Genomic DNA, 18906 nt, shown 5'->3' on the forward strand with positions numbered 1-18906 from the left:
CAAATGAAGGGCAATTTCGTCATTCTACTGTGCCAAGGAGGGAAAACAACTGAGAACAGAGAAGCAAATAAGGGCATTTTCGTCCTTTCACTGTTTACGAACATTGAAAAGTAGTGCCGGCCGAACTGAGTTTTAGTATATGTATAATTTTCGTACATAGTTGAGAACTGACTGGGCTTCAGAGTTGAGACCGGCCAGATTATGAATAGACCTGGATCAGAAGTCTAGGCCCAACAAACATATGCGTACCGAAGTGTAGAAGAATAATCCCCTCCTTGCCTGGATTGTTATATTATGATAGAGAGGCAATCCCGACAAGCGAGCCGTTTTAGCTCAGCTGGTAGAGCGCGTGGCTTTTAACCACGTGGTCGTGGGTTCGATTCCCACAGACGGCGTATTATTCTTAATTTAATTTTTAATTTTTTCTGCCATTTTGCCCTAGACCAAGTACGAACTAGCGTACGAGTACGACTGAGAGAGAGAGAGAGAGAGAGAGAGAGAGATACTACGCTAGAAGAAAGGAGAGAGAATGTAAGCGGCTCAGTTCGTATGCGGCGAACCGCTTCATCTAATAGGTCCCTCAGTTTCCATTATCCTTTTTTATTCCCTTTTTCTTTTCTTTGTCAATATACGTAGCAAGTGGCATCGTCGACGTCAATCATCAAATCAAACCACCTGACCAAACAGGTTCAAACATTAGGTTAATGTTTGTAATGAGGATTCTCTTTGAATCTTCCAATTACGTCTATTGTATATCGTGCAGATAATTTTCACCAAGTAATATTTATATTCAATTTTAAATAAAAAAATTTACAATAATTTTTTATCACACGATGTACGATAAACATATATGATTGAAGGATCCACCGGATCCTTACAAAGAGGATCCTCATTGTTAATTAATCAACATTTTTCTTTCGTGATTCTGCTCTTTTGATTTAGACGTTGCGTTACAGTATACGTTTTTTTGTTTCATTTTTTCATCACTAACATGCTTCGAATATTTCACACCTCGCATGACTCCTAATTTTTTTATTTGGATTCAAACGTTGCAATACATTGTTGGTTTCTTGGTTATGTTTTTTACATTGGATTCAAATGCTGCATTGGGCTGTAAACTTGGTGCGATGATTCCACCACAACCCCACCTCCCTTTTTTAGAAAATTAGAATTAGTTGTCTCCTTTTAAACATTTTTAGATTAAACATTCATTCCTTTTTAACTTTAGATTTAGGTGCTTTAACTTTTGATTAAACCATCTATTTCACGTATATTCCTGATTTACATGCTTTTCAAATTTATTTTAAATTCTTCAAATAATATTTGTTTAATTTATTATCTTTATCCTTAATTTCCTCAATTTAAAAATTCAATAATATCCAAATAGATAAGAACCAAATTAATTGAGGACCCAGAGACTTAAATTATTAAGAATTTTCAATAGGATGATGTATGTAAATCGTTTCTAACTTGGTACAATCTTTACTACTGTAAGGGTTAATATTCTTTCTCATTCTCTATTTTCTTTGTTAGAATTGAACTATGATTCAAGTGAAATTAATCTACCATATTTCTTAACAAAAACATTAAAATGTACCATCACAACTTATTTTTAAATTAAAACGTACCTATGCCGAATTGAAAGTCTTCATAGTAAATTAAAATGTACCATTACTAAATTAAAATGTAACCATGCTGAATTAAAATGTACCCATGTTAAATCAAAGTGTACCGATGGATTTTAGGTACGTTTATGTTAAATGTACCAATATGCATGTTTTAGTAACTTCTATTTTATTGTTTGTATCTACATTTTATATGTATCTATTATGTATTTTCCAATTATTTATATTTCAGATTTTCATAATTTTATGAACTAATGACAATTTTTAAAATTGTAAATGCACAAATAATGAAAAGAAAACGAGATAATTTGCCAAAAGGAAATAATGTAAAATGAAATTAATAATCCCCAAATTTATAGGAGAATGTTTAATCAAAATTTTAAAAGAAATAGATGTTTTGTCTAAGTAATTAAAAAACAAGGCACTTATATCAAAATGTCCCTTTATTTTTTACCAGACGGACTCTCTTAATTGTTAGGTCCTACCACCTACGTTACTTTTAATCCATTTTACCGTTAAAACATGTCACGTGCCCCTTGTGGAAGAATATTTTTGTCGTTTATTGAAATGCAATATTTACCACCTTGGGGGTTGCCCAACAAATATGAACTTACTATCCTTCATCCCTCTCCACTTAATGCCAATATAGATTTCAGCAGTCAATTTTCAATTCAAATCTTCAACAACCCTTTGCCAAAATCAAACCCAAAATCAACTTCTCCCTTTCTCTTCATGACCTAACCAACACCACTACAAAAAAAAAAAAAAAAAAAAAAAAAACAAGGTCTTTATACAAATTGATTCTAGCGAGTCCTAGAAAGTGAATTGATGCATGAATAGAAGCCCAACACCTATCCACTAAGATTGGATAACGTACAGCTAATCAGAGCCTGGCTCACCTTGAGACAAGGTGGGTCAGCTTACCCCCTAAACTCAGAAATTCTTTGTGGAAAAACTAAGTGCTGCCTTTTGAAAATTTAAGCTGCCCTTGAAAGCTACCCTCCAACTATTAGAAGAATTGCCTCTAGGGGCACTGGATAGGATGTATGCTAGCATCATGCCTTTGTATGCTTTGTTACGGGCATCTTTCGATAGGCTTACTTGACATATGTTGACATATGTCGGCATGCTCGCTCAAAATCTATTGTCGACATGCTCCTGTTGGCATCTATCGACAGACGTGCAATATGACTTAGCAAATTACCTGAGGCCTACCAAGACTCGATAAAATACCAATTTTCATGCTATACCGTCCAAAAAGTTTTGTGTGCTATGCTCACTATTCTTATTGACCACTCGAATAATATTTCATGAATCCACGGCTGCAACTAATCCAATAGTGTTAAGCGGGACTTACGTACTCTATTCCTACCTAATTAACCGAATAATATTGTCCCAAATTTGATAAGGATCGTCCTAGCTAGTGATCGATTGTAAGGATCAAACTGTGCCATATGGCGTAGCACACAAGTCAAACATCCTTAAATGGATAAGCACTCGATGAATCTAAATTTGCATACAGCTAGCTAACAGCAATATAAAAACCAGAAACATACGTAAGTGGACCACACATAATGTTCCAATTTAAACACATCATTATCGACTTACTAAATTCCAACCGAGACCGTTGAGCAACAGCTGCTCTCATACCTAAAACATCTGGGCTCGATCAAGCAAGCTACATTTGCATGCGCAAACAGAATATGAGAATAATTAGCATGGTTATAGTTAAAAGATAAGGCCTACGAGGGATTAGGAGAGAGACCTGCGTTGCAATTTGTGTATATAGTTAACTATATATGCATGGTAAATAGAAACTCTTAATGTTACAAAATTCTACAATATTGACTCCTACTCCGTCCAAACTAACGAGTTAACTACTATGTTTTGGTGCAACAAGGTTATTGTATGTTTACATGCATGTTAGATTGGTATCACGTGAGTCATTTTTTCATCACTTCCAAGAAGTTATGTACTTTATTTAGAGAATATAGTGTTGATGTAAGTACTGAATGAATGCACTGATTGTCCCGTCAAAAAATAGTAGTTGACTTGATAGCTTAACAAACAGAAGAAGCATGAAAATGTAGTTGACTCGATAGTTGAACAGACAAAAGGGGCACTCAGTGTAATGTTGTGTAGTTATGAGTGCTAATTAATTCACTAACACGCATCTTGTTTTATTTATTTATTTTTTTAATGAAAGATATTATTTACATTAAGAAATGGGAGGTGGACTTAGCATTAAAATTGATTAGCAATAATGTAGTTCAAATTCGTATTTGACGAGAATCAAACATAAGACTTTCACTTACAAATGATAAGGAATACCATTAGACCATAATACTAAGTAGCAATACAATTGTTGTTAGAGGATGAATTTTTTATTCTTTTTCAATTGCCACTCTTCTCATAATTTTTGTAAGGTTATTATCCGACTCGAAATTCATCTAAAGAGAAACACAACTACTGTTTTAAACATAGACAGATCCACAAATGCATGTCTACGTGAGAACCATATTCCTTCACCGTACAACATGCATTCACGTAGATATATAGATTCTAAAGAAATTAAACCCATGCAAATCATCCCTATATATTCATATTCTCTATCCACAACCACATTATAAGGGGCGTTTTTGATATAAGTGCTTGAGTTTTCAACTCTATAGACTAAACATTTATTGGTTTTGGAGATTTAATTAAACATTTTTCTGTCTCATCTATCATAACTATCCTTTATTTGTACCAAAATTACAGATTTTACCACTGCCTAAATTCTTCACGTCAGGAAAAAAAATGCAGAGATATTGAAACAAATGTTCTACAATCTAGCTCTTTGATTCCCTCTAAAGATAATTATACAAAAAGAAAATGATTAGCTACAATTTAGTAAGGAATAAAATACCCTGCGGTTTGATTTTTTTTTTTTTTTTTTTTACTTTCAATGAAGAAATCAAATTAAGATATTTGTAGTAATCCATATATAAATTTTTGTAGTAATTTAGATAAGAAAATAACATCGAGAATAATACAAACATACCAATAAAAAATATATGTATGAAAACAAACCTACTAAAACCGGAAATAAACTTTCTAGTAAACAACGTTGAAGAACAAAAGTAAATGTACCAATCAACGATATGTATAATATTAATCATACCCATATGATACTAAATGGTACAATCCATAATGTATACAAAACCAATCGTAACAAAATTGTGAAAAAAAACCTATCAATCAATGAGAACAAAACTAAACATACCGGAAGCTAAAACTAAACGTACCGAAAGCTAAACAAAACATACCAATCAACGATATGTACACCCAAAAATTAAAAATAAATGTACCAATCAATACAAAACCAATATATGATAACCAACAATAAACGTACCATTATCACTAATCAACAACATGTGCAAATTCAAATGTATAATAATTATCTAACAAAAAGTATACTAAATAATAAACAAACAAAAAAATCTAAGCGTCCATCATTTCAATTATTTTTTCAATTTTAGGATAAAACAATGCTTTGAACGAAAACAAAAATTAAAAGAGATAATTGGATAAATATGTTGAGTGAAAAAACCAAAATTATCTCCTAAAAAAGAGTCCACAACTCCTAAAATACATGAATAAAAAAATGGCCGGATAAAAAAAATTCTCTAAACTAATTAAAAGGACAAATTTAGAAATCAATATGTAAAATTTTAATTTAAAAAATACAATTATTATTTTAATTTAAAAAATAAGAAATATTGATGTGGCCTAATGTACCAAAACCCCTTGATCAAAATTCTAAAAGGTATAAATGTTTAATAAAAAAAATTTAAATTTTAAGCGTTTAAATCTAATTAACGCCATTATTTATAAAACAAAGGCCTACCATTGAAAATTCTGGACACTAAATAAAAAATGGAGTCACGTCTTTTTTGTCGCTTTGCGACTATGCATTCATGATCAAATATCATCAGATTTGATATTAAAGGTCCAGATTAAAACGATAAAAGCATTATTTATTTATTATTTATTTTTCATATAATATTCGAAGGTGAGTAATTATACATTTTTTAAGCACTGCCAACTAGGAGAGCATTTCTGAAATTAAGGGATAAAATAGGAGGCATTTAAGGAAAGGAAAGGAAATCTCTTTTTTTTTTTTTTTAATGGGAATTAGTTGTGGGACCCATAGTATATTGAACTTTAACAATCTGAATCGTCTATTTTTAAGTTGAACCTCATAGATCATCCGTGCAAAATATTAGTTAAATAGGAAATATTTGAAATATCTAATTGAGTTCAATGAAATTGACGAACACTTTGTTCTATGAGAAACAATGAAATTTCCTTATGATAATTAAATAGACAAATAATTTTGGTTTGAGTTAAATTTTTGTAAGGTTAATCTATAAATCGAGAGTTACGAAATAAACGTTCAGATCGTTGATTCGATGTAGAGCAGGTTCTACAACTAATCATCATCTTTTGAAGCCACTTAATTGTAGGCCTAATGATATTCCTCTTCACTCATCACTGAGAAGTCTTATATTCGATTCTTGTCAAATGCAAATTTGAACCACATTATTGCTAGCCCATTGTGAGGCTTAGTCTACTCACCCACCTCCTTAGTATAGATAATATCGTTTGATAAAAAAAAATTTACTTTTGAAAGCTTGTTATTTATACTTAGATAATGCTAGGAACACCAAAATTTTAAATTAAATTGACAAATCGTGTCTGTCACATCCTGATCCGAGCAGGGACCACTTTCCAAGCCCGACTCCACCGTAGCACAATATTGTCCGCTTTGGGCCCCAACCACACCCTCACGGTTTTGTTTCTGGGAACTTACACTGAGAACTTCCCAGTGGGTCACCCATCATGGGAATGCTCTCGCGCGCTACTCGCCTTAACTTCAGAGTTCTACGGAACCCGAACCTAGTGAACTCCCAAAAGACCTCGTGCTAGGTAGGGATGAGAATGTACATATAAGGATCACACCTCTAGGCGATGTGGGATGTCACAATCCACCCCCCTTAGGGGCTCGACGTCCTCGTCGGCACACACGCGGCCAGGGTTAGGCTCTGAACCAAATTGTCACATCCCGACTCAGGCAGGACCACTTCCCAGGCCCAACTCCACCGTAGCACGATATTGTCCGCTTTGGGCCCCGACCACACCCTCACGGTTTTGTTTCTGGGAGCTCACACGAGAACTTCCCAGTGGGTCACCCATCATGGGAATGCTCTCGCGGGCTACTCGCTTAACTTCAGAGTTCCTACGGAACCCGAAGCCAGTGAGCTCCCAAAAGGCCTCGTGCTAGGTAGGGATGAGAATATACATATAAGGATCACACCCCTAGGCGATGTGGGATGTCACAGTGTCACCAATAAAAAAATAAGCATGTTAATCAATACTTAAGTAATAATCTAATCATCAATAATCTCATTATTTAGTTTACAAAATTTAATTTTAAAATTTGATCTCTCTAGCATTACTCTTATACTTAATAAAGATCCAAAAGTTTGATTTACATAAAAATAAGTCAAGGGATTCGTCATTTTTCACCTTAGACAGCAGAAAAGAAATTATAAAAACAATTGACAAAACTTAAAACACCATAGATGGTTCCAAATATAGGTTGTCACGTTAAATGAGAGGTGAGCATCTTTTTTCAATTTTTTTTGTCCTCAAAGAAAGCCCTCGAAAAGCCTATGGTCGCAAAAGAATCCTTATCCCTTAACGGAAAAGCTAAAAATGCAATAGGTCCCCACGAAAAAAAAATCCAAATAAATTCTTTAGTGCGCCAAAAACAGAATTTAGTATACCATGTATTATAATATAGGATTAATCTCAGTTTACTACTATGAAGTTTTTTTATTTTCAACATTTGATACATGAAGATTTTTTCGTCCCAGTTTGCTACCAAAAGTCATAATTATGGGATTCTTTCATACATTTAGGGCTGGGTTCAGTTGGCAAACCATGCCAAATTCCTTGTGCCACCTGCCAGCAACATATACATAATTACCAAAAATCAATTACCGCTAGTCAACCGTCTTTTTGCGGTTGCCAAAAATCGGTTCAGCCAAAATTATTGGTTGGTTTGGTTGGTAAATGACACAACCGATGGTTTCCACTTCTTCCTCGCTATCTTCCAGTTCCAAGGGCTCATTTTGATTTCTAGATTGGGGTGCTTGTTCGGTTGCATTGTGTGGTTCATTTTGGGTTAATTCATGTTGTGCACTAGCGGTTGATTGGCTAGACTCCATCATCCTAAACATAAGCAACGCATATACATTCAAAATCATATATATGTACGTGTATATATAGTATTAGTAATCATCATGCTATCAATTTTGTTAACAATATTTTCTATGTTTATTATGGCATGAATCATATACATATACATATATTTTTTAAACCCTAAAATTAAGGAGTCATTTATTTTCTAAACCCTAAAACTAAGGAGTCAACAGTCAAGCATGTAAAAAATGCCTAAAATATCTAAATAGAAAAGCAAAAAAAAAAAAAAAAAAAAATATATATATATATATATATATAGGTAGGTATGGCATACTGCTGGCATACAAAATCAATTACCAAAGCCATGCCATTAATTGTCGGTTCGGTAAAATGCCAACAGATTATGAAAAAATGTCAAAACTATATCATACCGGTATGAGCCGACCGGTATGGTTCGGTTGGTAAATCGGTTTATGGCAAAATTTTCCACCCCTACATACATTTGTTAAGTTTTTCGTCATAACCTCCGTTAACTGATGACGTAGCATCTACGTGGACAATAACTAGGCACCACGTGTCATTATGGGCCCACATAAATATTAAAAAAAAAATTTAAATTAATATTTTTTATCTCCTCTTCTAACCCTAGCTATTCAGCCCCAAAACAATTTTTTTTTTTAGGCCCTTCCTCTCTTCTCTCTTTTGCGCCCACCCAATCCTCTATACCTAACTCACCTTCACCCTCTTCACCTCCCCTCCTTTCTCTCTCCTCCACCCTTTTCACCTCCACATTTTGCAAAAACCCTAATCCCTAAAATTGCACAGCCAGGTTCTAATTGGTCTTTATCCAAGAAGGACAATATCCCAACATAGTACTCAGGATCGACGGAGGACGAAACAATTGCATGATTCTCATCAATTAAATCCTCCAGATTCCCCACGCTCATCGGTGAGCCTCGGAGATTATCGACTTTAGATATGTCCTCCTCGACCTTCTCCTCATGCGGCTTGAATCGCCCCTGGTTTGTGACAAACTCCTACTCCATTAGGAGATATTCCTTGATTCTCTCAAGCTTCAGCAGCCAAAGCTTGCACTTTGTCAGCAGGATCACCATCGGGAGTCGTGCCGCAGCTTTGAGACCCTACTGCTTGCGTTATTTTTGGCCGACTTAAGAAGGAAGAGAGGTGAGAAACACGAGGGGTGAGGTGAGGTAGGAGAGGTGGGTGTGCGGGGAGGGTGGGTGCAGAGGAGCGAAATGAAAGAAGGGATGGAGGGAAGAGGTCGTGGGGATGAGGAACAGCCCAAAAAAGAAAAAATAAAATAAAATTGTTATGGAGCCTAATAGCTAGGGTTAGAAGAGGAGATAAAAAATTTTAATTTTTTAATTTTAAATTTTTACATGGCTCCATAAATGACACATGGCGCCCATTCATTATCTACATGGGTGCCACGTCATCAGTTAACAGAGGTTCTGACATAAAACTTAACGGATGTATGAAAGTGTCCCATAATTATGACTTTAGGTACCAAATTGGGACGAAAAAAACTTCATGTACCAAATGTTGAAAACTAAGAAACTTCAACGTAAAACTGATATTAACCCTATAATATAAGTATTGTATTTTTGGGTAAATTACATAAAACTACCTCAACTATTGTGTCATTCACAGTTTCATACCCCATCTTTAAAAAATTTCAATGTCATACCTCAACTACGAATTTGTTACAATTTCTTACCTTTCGTTAGTTTGTCTGCCAATTTTTTTGTTAAATAGTGACGTGGGTTAAGACAGGGATTCATTTTCTATTAAAAAATTAATTAAATATTAAAAACTAAAATAAGAAAATCTTTTTTTTTTTGCTTGGGGGACCCACCCCTTATCCCCCTCGCCCTTTCTTCTCCATCCACTCGTGTCCCCTCAACCTCCCTTCAGCGCCAAAACCAGAACCCCTCGCCACCCTTTCTTCCTCCATCTCCACCTCCCTCCTATGTCGCTCCTCCCTCTCCCTACCACTAACTCATCTTCAACCCATTTTTTAAAGAATATTTAGCAAATCCCTAACCGTTTCAGGCCCCTAACCTTTTGAAATTTGAAAACAAAGCAAACAAGTGATGTGAATGGAATTGTGCACTGAGTTTCGAAAAATTAACGAAACTGCAATTTCCAAACAAGAAACAGTTGCATCCCGTCCCGGAGAATGCAGGTCTGAAGCATCACCCTCCAAATCCATAAGGTTAATTGTAGCTGCAATGCGGACAAGAGTGAAGAAGCTCCTTGGAAACTGGCTCTCAGCCTTATCGAGAAGACCGGTGAGGGACTCGACTGTAGAGGCCAGGCTTGACTTGAAGAAAGAGCTTGAGATCTTTGCTGATGGTAAGGAGCTGGATTTTGTGGTCGAAGCAGAAGACCTGGACGCGGCTGCCAGAGCTGCCGATGTTGAAGGATATGGCTTATGAGATCTTGGAAGGTAGCTTGCATGGGAGCTGGTTGCTCAAATTATCGTTGACGTCGCAATGATGATGATGGGGAGCTGGGACTGCGCGAGTGTTTATGCTGGTGAACTTTGAAGGCGCGATGATGAATATGCAGAGCTCACCGAGGTTTTCAATCTACAACAATGGGAAGGAGATGGAGGGGAGGTGTGGCGACAGGTAGGGTTGGAAGGGTAGGAACGAAGGTGAAGAGGTTGAAGATGACTAAAGTGGTAAGGGGTGAGCCCACTGTTCTTTAAAGATTTTTTTTTTTTTTTTTTTTTTTGCTTCATAGATTAACATTTCTTAATATTCAATTAATTTTTTAATACAGAGTAGGTCTCGTCTCAAGTCATGTCACTATTTAACGGAAGAATTGACAGACAAACTGACGGAAGGTATGAAATTGTAACAAATTCGTAGGTGAGGTATGACATTGAAAATTTTTAAAAATAAAGTATGAAACTGTGAATGATCCAATATTTAAGGTAATTTTATATAAATTATCCTATATATATATTTTAAATATTCATTCACTTGTACTATGATTTAATTTATTGGAAGGACACACTATAAAATCTCTGCACACAATGTACAAAAACCGAATGCTCTGGGCACATGTCGATACACGGCGTGGAATCTTACGATAGGAATCTAAAATTACCTGGGCGATTGTGCACCGAGCCATGAAATTCTGGAAACGATTTTGCATTAATGGACGAGAGCGCAGCGAAGAATCTCACCGCTCCGGATACAAGGATCGTGCACCATGTGTCCGTACGTGGTTGGTGGTGACACAGTTCTTATTCTTTTTGTGATTTTAGAGGTGCCATAAACAGTTTAGAAAAAGTTGCTTCGCTTAAAGAGAATAAAAAAAAAAACACGATCCATTCACATGACAATTTTGGCTACTTTGGTTTTTCATCTCCTGTTAAACATGAGGCTCTCTATTGCGTTTGAGGTGCACATTTTTTTTATTTCGCGTTCTATTATTTATTTAATAATTATGATTCTTAATTTTTTAAGTCGTTCAATTCCTTTTTTAAAAAGTCAAGAGTTGTGTGTAAAATATGAAAAAAAATGTGTAAAAATACGGACAACGCCTTCCTCCAACGAAGAAAAATCAATCAACTATCAATAAGGGCACCGTAAAAAATCTCATAGAAAGAACTTGCCCAATAAAATTACTTTTAATTTTGCCAAAAGGTCATTTGAGCAAAAGTAGATAAAAGAATTCAATTCATGTTAGCGGCAAGGGCATAGTTGGCTATTAGAATATGATTTCTTTAAAAAATAAGAAATACTAGTTACTTTCTCACATCCTTTTCTATCCTCAGTTTATCAAAGAAATCTACTACATTACTCGAGTCATCCATCATTTCATAGATTTAATAACGACAGCGTGTCAAATTTGTCCAAAAAATCTGGAATTTATAACTGCGAAAATAACAAATTTTTGGTCGTCAACTTGATTATTCTTGCACTAATCGAGTTGACGATCAAGAGTTTGTTATTTTCACTGTTATAAATTCTGACTTTTTGGACAACTTTGGCAACATCATAATGATTGCGTGTCTATTATAACAGTTTGCTTTTTGAGATTCGTTCCACTCAGCTCTCATTCATAAACAATCATGGCCATTGGTTGATGAAGATCCCAAATTGGTTATAGATACTAGTCATGTAGTTGGACAACTTCCTACGTGCACATAGAAATTGTGTAGGATGTACGACTAGCAGATTTATAGTCATGTAGTCTTTTCAGCAATAATAAGCGTAAGCTAGGTGTGAAATCAATCTAACTAGCATGCCAGTCGGAGTCACCTAATGTGACTTGTACGACTGCACCTATAGCTCATCAATCTAGGCTAGCACACGAGTCGGAGTCACCTAGTGTGACCTGTACGACAGGCTGTGTATAAATATGTTTGCTCAAGTACTACAATCACGTGAAGGTTGTGCGATAAATTGTGGGTCACCTATGAGTCAAAATCGCCTATTGTGGTCTGTATGACAGACTGGCACCAAACTTGGATCCAAGGTGAGCGTACTGGTGCGGAAGGTGAACAAATCACGTGAAGGCTGTGCCCTGGCCCCGGGCGAGAGCACTAATACCGGGGTGCAGCCATGATGAGCTCTAAATGAATATATACATGCTCACATACAATGCAACCAACTCAATTACATGATAAATTACCTGACTTACCTGTGCCTTCGCATAATCATTTAGCACACACACAAAGCAGAACAATGCAATTATTTAAAAATATATCATATTTTAAATGATGGCATGCTATGCATAACTCAGTTCAAAGCATTTGTGGAAACTATAAAATTTATATATATATATATATATATACACATATATATACTATAAAAAGGAAAAAGACCCACTCACCTATAGTATGCGCTGCAACTCCTTAGCACGAATATCAAGTCATCACGAGCGATTGTCGTCTAAAACAATTATCAAATCACGTCTCAGAATTCTTATCGATAGAACACGTAACCTACATAAAACACATCCCCAAAGACGTTCTAGAATGATTTAAGACCCCTTGACCAAAAGTCAATTGTTGGTCAAAGATCGACGGTAGGAACCACAACCCTACGTAACTCAATCCAAAAAGATCAGTATATCAGATTTCTAATTCGTAACTTCTAAAGATCCACATTATGCTTCTAAACATCATACTAAAGTTTCATTACAATCCAACGGTTGAATCTTCGCCAATTGCAAATTCAAGTGGAGGTTAACGTTTTATTTTATGAACTAACAAATCCAATTCAGGAAGATCCGTACGTCGGATTCCTGATCCATAAGTTTAATATCCTCAAACATTACGTACTATAACGTATCAAAGTTTGGTGACGATTCAACGGTTGGATCATCGATTGCTATAATAATCAAGCAGCAGACCTTAATGGAACTAGGTTCAAACGACGGAAATTCGTCAATCAGACTTCACATATGGAATTGAAGAATAAAATTTAGTCTAGGAAGGTCAGGGGATGCCTCGGCCTACGCGCCGCCGTACACGGCGATCGGCCATCCCGACTTGCCGGAAAAATCAACTATTTCTAAAAAAATTCAAACTTCACATAAACGAAGATCTCAGTGAGTAGAGCAAGTTTTATACATGTGGCCAAGTCCAATTTGGCCAGGAAAAGCCTCAAATCGCCATGAACTCACCGGGACCCTAGAATTTGGGTGTTTTTTTATTCAACCTCAAGTCGAACTCCGACGCCCCCAAACTTGTTTGGGCTTTGTTCCTGGGTTCAAGGTGAGTCCAATGGTTATGTAGATCGAAGGAAATCGTTGCAGGAATGGCGAATTCGCCGCTGTGTACCCAAGAACCATATGGTTTGTTCTTATAGATTTGAGGGTCAAACGAACAGGAATCTAGGTGTAAGTGGGAAAGGGAAGACTGTGGAGTTGTTCCTAGGTGGTGTTTGGTCATGAAAAACTCGGAGAACGCCGTGAAAGGCATCAGAAAAGTCGTGGAATGCCTGGTCAGAGATCGGGTCTCGACTGGAAACGGGCTAGGGTTCGGGTTGGCTACACCTCAACTCTCTCCTTTCCCCTCATTTCTCTCATCTCTCATTGGTTCACTCCCTCTTTCTCTTCTTTCTAATTAGGCGTCCCGCCCCTCCTTTCTCTCCTTTATCTTTCATCTTCACCACCCATCTTTTCTTCCTTTTAATCTGGGCCACACATGTGGCTTTCCAGATTTTTCTCCAAAAATCTGGAGCTTTCTTGAAATTAATCAATTTACTAAAATGTCTTCGACTTTAAACGTTAATATCTCCTTCGTTATAACTCTAAATTTCGTTTCATTTGCGCCCACGAGTTCATAGCGACGAGTACTATCCAAATACGCCAAGAAAACAGATCTTACATGACATGACAATGCCGTCAACAAAAGTCAATGTCTTTACCTCGAAGGGCATTTTCGTAAATTCACATTTTAAAACTATAAAAACTAAAATTTTTGGGGACAGGTTGTTACAATTAAGCTATCAACATAAATAATCTATGTCACACCGAAACACAATAATTCTAAAAAGTTAATAAATTAAAAAAAAATATCTTGCGTGAAACCTACCTTCTTTTTCCCTAACCGTCTCTCTCATCCACATCCCCTTCCTCTCTCCATCTCTCTCTCAATTGGTCACTTCCCTTTTCTCTTCTTGAGTTGCTTTTTCCCCTTTTTTTGCTTATGAAAAAGGGAGAGGGATCTGTTTCAAAATTTTCATCATCTTCGAAGATTTTCATAAGAAAAAAGGGTTCATGCGTTCAAGAAGAAAGGGATCCCAATTTTCAAAACCGCAAAATCTCAAATTTTTTTGGTTCCTTGTAACTAGGTTTGAGTAGTATTGATAAAAGATTGGATGAAATTGGACATGTAAAGTTAGTAGGGTTTTATGCAATTGGATTTTTTTAGGTAGTTTGCTCTTATACGTGGATGCCCATTTTCCTCTAATTCATGCTATTTTTTTCCTCTATAATATTTACATATTCATGTATTGTGTAAATTTGGAAGCATTGATTTATTTCATTTACAATGTTGTACAAGTAGGGGAAGTGAAGTATTTGTGTAATTTTTGTTTGATATTAAAAATAGAAGTTACAATTTTTTTTTCTCACAGGTAGTTTGCTTTTTTTTTTTTTTTTTTTTTTTTTAGTCAAGCAGTAGCATTAACATATTAGGTTAGTTATCGACGGAGTTCAAACTTATGTCGTTATACAAATGCACAACATCTTTTCACTACTATAGTATATAACCACTTGCAGTTTGCTTTTTCTTTTGACAGTGTTTTTAAGAGTGTTTGAGCAAAATAACAATAAATTGCGTTAGTGGTTCGCGTCTTTCTAAACTAGATCCAACTCTATTTCATTCTCTACAATTTAGATGAAATTCAGATGTATCATATTCTTTTGTCGAAAAATAAAAACAAAAATTTCAGAAGATGACTGGATTGCCCTTATTCTTCTCGCATTAAAACAACAAGGTCAACTATTCATATTAGCCCACGTAACAGAGAATCTCGAAGAAACACCCCACAAAATACCAACCGAAAGTAAAAGAAAAAGGAAAATAATAAATACTAATTTATAATTACATTTTCGCCGCGTGAGTACGGATTCCAAAGATTCCCTTACTTAACTGTGAAAACTCGTTCCCGAGTTAAGGAACTGAGTCACCGAGTTGACCCGGAGACGCGAGGACCCGCTTATGCGAACCACTGAATCTTTGTGTGTCCTGAATCTCATATTCCATATAAATTCTGGCCTCTCTGTTCCTTATCAGGTTTTTATCTGGGCAATGCTCGAAATCGAGATTGAGGGAGAAAATTAACAACGGAGAGAGAGAGAGAGAGAGAGAGAGAGAGAGAAAATGGACCTGCTGAGCTTGGACTCCAGTCCTCTGTTCGTCCCGAAAACAATCACCGACTTTCTCGCTCAGCTCTCCGCCATTAAAGACGGCTCTCAGAGATCTTCAGAGCTCGATGGGTACGTGAAGAGACTGGGCGACGAACTCAGAAAGATTGAAGTTTTCAAGCGGGAGCTTCCTCTCTGCATGCTTCTCCTGAAGGATGGTGGGTTTTTGGTCTCTCTCTACACTCTCTCTAAAATCTGTCTCTAGGATTTGGTTTTTGATCATATTTGTGAGATGGGTTTTTGATTTGGTTTGATGGGTATGCAGTGATTGAGCGGTTGAAGGAGGAAGGAATGCGGTGGAGGCGAATGGAAGAGCGGCCGGTGATGGCGGAGTTCATACCATTGAAGGGTAATTCTGTGGAGGACGGAGGGGCAGTTTCTGGAAAGGAAAATATTGACAAGAAGAACTGGATGAGCTCTGCGCAGCTATGGAGCACAAGCATCAATGTTTTTGATTACACCAAACACGACTCTGAACTTAAACTGGTTAATTTCTAAATTTCCCCTTTTTTCTCTTCTTAAGACTGACACTTTATTGGGGGTTTTCTGAAATTTCATATTTTCTTGGATTTGTTTTTACAGGGGAATGAGGAAGATGATCGGTCGGCGGCGGAGAACCCAATTGAGCTGAGTAATAAGAAAGGCGTGGGAGGGGCATTACTGGCATTCAAGGGTCAGAATGAGTTGTCTGGTTTTGCAAACCCATGTTTGAAGGGAGACAAGGAGGTTACCGTGGTTCCAAACCTTTGTCTTATGACTCCATTGATGTCTGAAACACTGGCTCGTTCTGCAAACGCAAACTCTAAGACCAACCATGGCTGCAGAGGTGGCGGTTCGGGTTCTGGTATGGCAGGACAATTGAAATTACAGAACAAACCCCAACAGCAGCCACAGCAGCAGCAGCAGCAACCCTTAAGGAAACAAAGGCGGTGCTGGTCGGCGGAGCTCCACCGCCGCTTTGTTGATGCCCTTCAGCAGCTTGGAGGAACACAAGGTTGGAGATTATGACCCGAAAATATTTTAATTGTGCTAATTGAAAAAATTTGACATTAATTCTCGGACTAAGAATTGGAAAATTTGATGAGTTTCAAGATTTATTGTTGGTTTTTGGAGAAAATGTTGGATCTTTATGCTGCCAAACTACTTGAATTTAGTCCTTTTTTTTTTTTTTCGAATTATTCGAATCGAATTCTCCTCTATGTTTAGATTTTATGTGCTTGTTTCTAATTTGTGTAGTCTGTTTTTTGTAGTAGCCACTCCTAAGCAGATAAGAGAACTTATGCAGGTGGAGGGTCTCACCAATGATGAAGTTAAAAGCCACTTGCAGGTTGGTTAATTACTCAAGTTTCTCTCATCTGTAATCACAATTTTCCTTTTTTCTAACTGTACTGGATGATTGTTTGCTCATGTTTTAGTCTGATATCTGTGCAGAAATACCGCCTTCACATCCGAAAGCTCCCGCCTTCTTCGGCTGCTGGCCAAGGCAATGACTTACTCGTGCCCTTGGATCACAGCGGAGAGCATGCTAAGGCAAACAACGTACAGTCTGGTTCTCCACAGGGTCCTCTCCTCACAGGAGGGTTTGCCAAAGGTCGATCCACAACTGGAGGCAAGTCGGGTGACAGCAGGGAAGGTGAAGAGGATGAGAAATCGGATGGACAGAGTTGGACAAGTGGGAATCACAACCACCACCACCACCAAGGAGCTGGAGATGTATAGTCTCATACAATCATCATCCCGCATGAGTTTTGCAGATACAAATATCCATGGGGAAAAATCGAAGTCTCTGGATTAGGGAATTATAAGCGTATAGTAGTAATAAGCGGAGAATTTGCCATTGTAGAGCAAGTTTCTTCCTCTGGTTCTTTTATACAGGTTTATTATCATGTAATGTGCCCTTGATTAATGTAGGAAGTAACATGTTAATGTTTCCCAACATGACGTTATTCAGTTTAATGTGTTATTCAAATTGAGATCTATGGACTAGAAGAAGTCTGCTACATACTGTTTTCCTTCGGAAATACATCGCGGTCGCAGATATTGCAGTTCCGGACTTGGAAGAGATCGAACCCTTTCATCGTAGGATTCGACATGAAAACCTGAGTCCATCCTGAATGGAGAATAGGTACACATGCAGGCAATTCCCCTTTCCATGTCCAAAATAGAGGGCTTGCCTTGCTTCTTGTGTTAATGCTTGTCAACAAGCTCTGAGATCAAAATTTTGTCCAACTGAACTGAATTCTAAAAATCTCGTCCATTTGCCAGTTAACCTTTGCACCTGCATTGTCCTCGAATTCTTAGTAGCATGCCAGCCTCTCTCTCTCTCGCTTCACCAAACTACTTTTATTTTCCGCCGCAAGAACATTCCAAGGGTCAGTGGCACACGTCCACCGACTGATCCCGATAATTATGCATGTGGAGGTGCAAAATGTATTCACAGTTAGATGTAATTAAAGCGTGTTAGCGATTGATCTGGCATTTTCTCTGTTGCAAAACCAATGTCACGCTACTATATTTATTATTTTCAATCTTAATGGATTGCCCCAGATTACTCTCCAAACAAAACGGCATGGTATTCACTGAAGCAATAGCTTCGTTTCTGGTCATGTACACGGTTAGGTATTTGTCAATTCCTCAGAGTCACTGTCAAATGAAGTCTGGAGACCTAACTAATCGTACAATCGATTTCTACTCTCAGACTTATTAATGGGTTACATTACTTAATGTTATTCATTTAAATTAACATCCGAATAATCCTCATCTTACAGCTAGGACCATGTAAAGACAAAGCAGTCACCTTCAAGATCGCAAAATAATTTTTTTTTCTTCTATTGAATCTCTCAAAAGAGTTGACAGGAGAGTGAGCCTCCAGGAATCTTATGCTTAGAAAATTAAGGGTATGTTTAGTACTCTATTTGAATTCAACTTTTTAAATTCAAAAACAATTTTCAAGTTTTAGGCCTTAAAAACTTGTTTGGTATGACTATTTAAAAAATTGAATCTAAGACTAACTAAAAAATATAGTATATACTCTAAAAACATAAAAAATGAGTTTTTAAACTTAAACTCGCTCATTTCTTTTTTCTCTCTCCACCCCTCTCACTCCAAATCTATC

General features: G+C 36.7%; 1 protein-coding gene and 1 non-coding gene across 3 annotated transcripts; both read left to right on the forward strand.

Annotated features, from left to right (window-relative positions):
* Positions 1-322: 322 nt before the first annotated feature.
* On the forward strand, positions 323-395 carry TRNAK-UUU. The gene has a single exon. It is a non-coding gene; the product is annotated as a tRNA-Lys (tRNA).
* A 90-nt stretch (positions 396-485) lies between these two features.
* Positions 486-17764, forward strand: LOC103956513 (transcription factor HHO5-like). Of its 2 annotated transcripts, XM_009368518.3 has the most exons (6): positions 486-502; positions 15733-15949; positions 16057-16277; positions 16374-16785; positions 17042-17118; positions 17223-17764. In XM_009368518.3, exons 2-6 carry the CDS (start codon positions 15748-15750, stop codon positions 17508-17510), a joined length of 1200 nt encoding a protein of 399 aa, XP_009366793.2. In that variant the 5' UTR covers positions 486-502; positions 15733-15747; the 3' UTR covers positions 17511-17764. The 2 variants fall into 2 exon arrangements, with proteins under 2 accessions (XP_009366793.2, XP_009366794.2); XM_009368519.3 differs by lacking the exon at positions 486-502 and having other exon boundaries at positions 15539-15949; positions 17045-17118.
* Positions 17765-18906: the final 1142 nt, after the last annotated feature.

This window comes from the organism of the source record quoted next, unplaced genomic scaffold (assembly GCF_019419815.1).
Source record: "Pyrus x bretschneideri cultivar Hongxiangsu unplaced genomic scaffold, Pyrus_bretschneideri_v1 Contig59, whole genome shotgun sequence".
In the NCBI taxonomy this organism is placed as follows: Eukaryota; Viridiplantae; Streptophyta; class Magnoliopsida; order Rosales; family Rosaceae; genus Pyrus; species Pyrus x bretschneideri.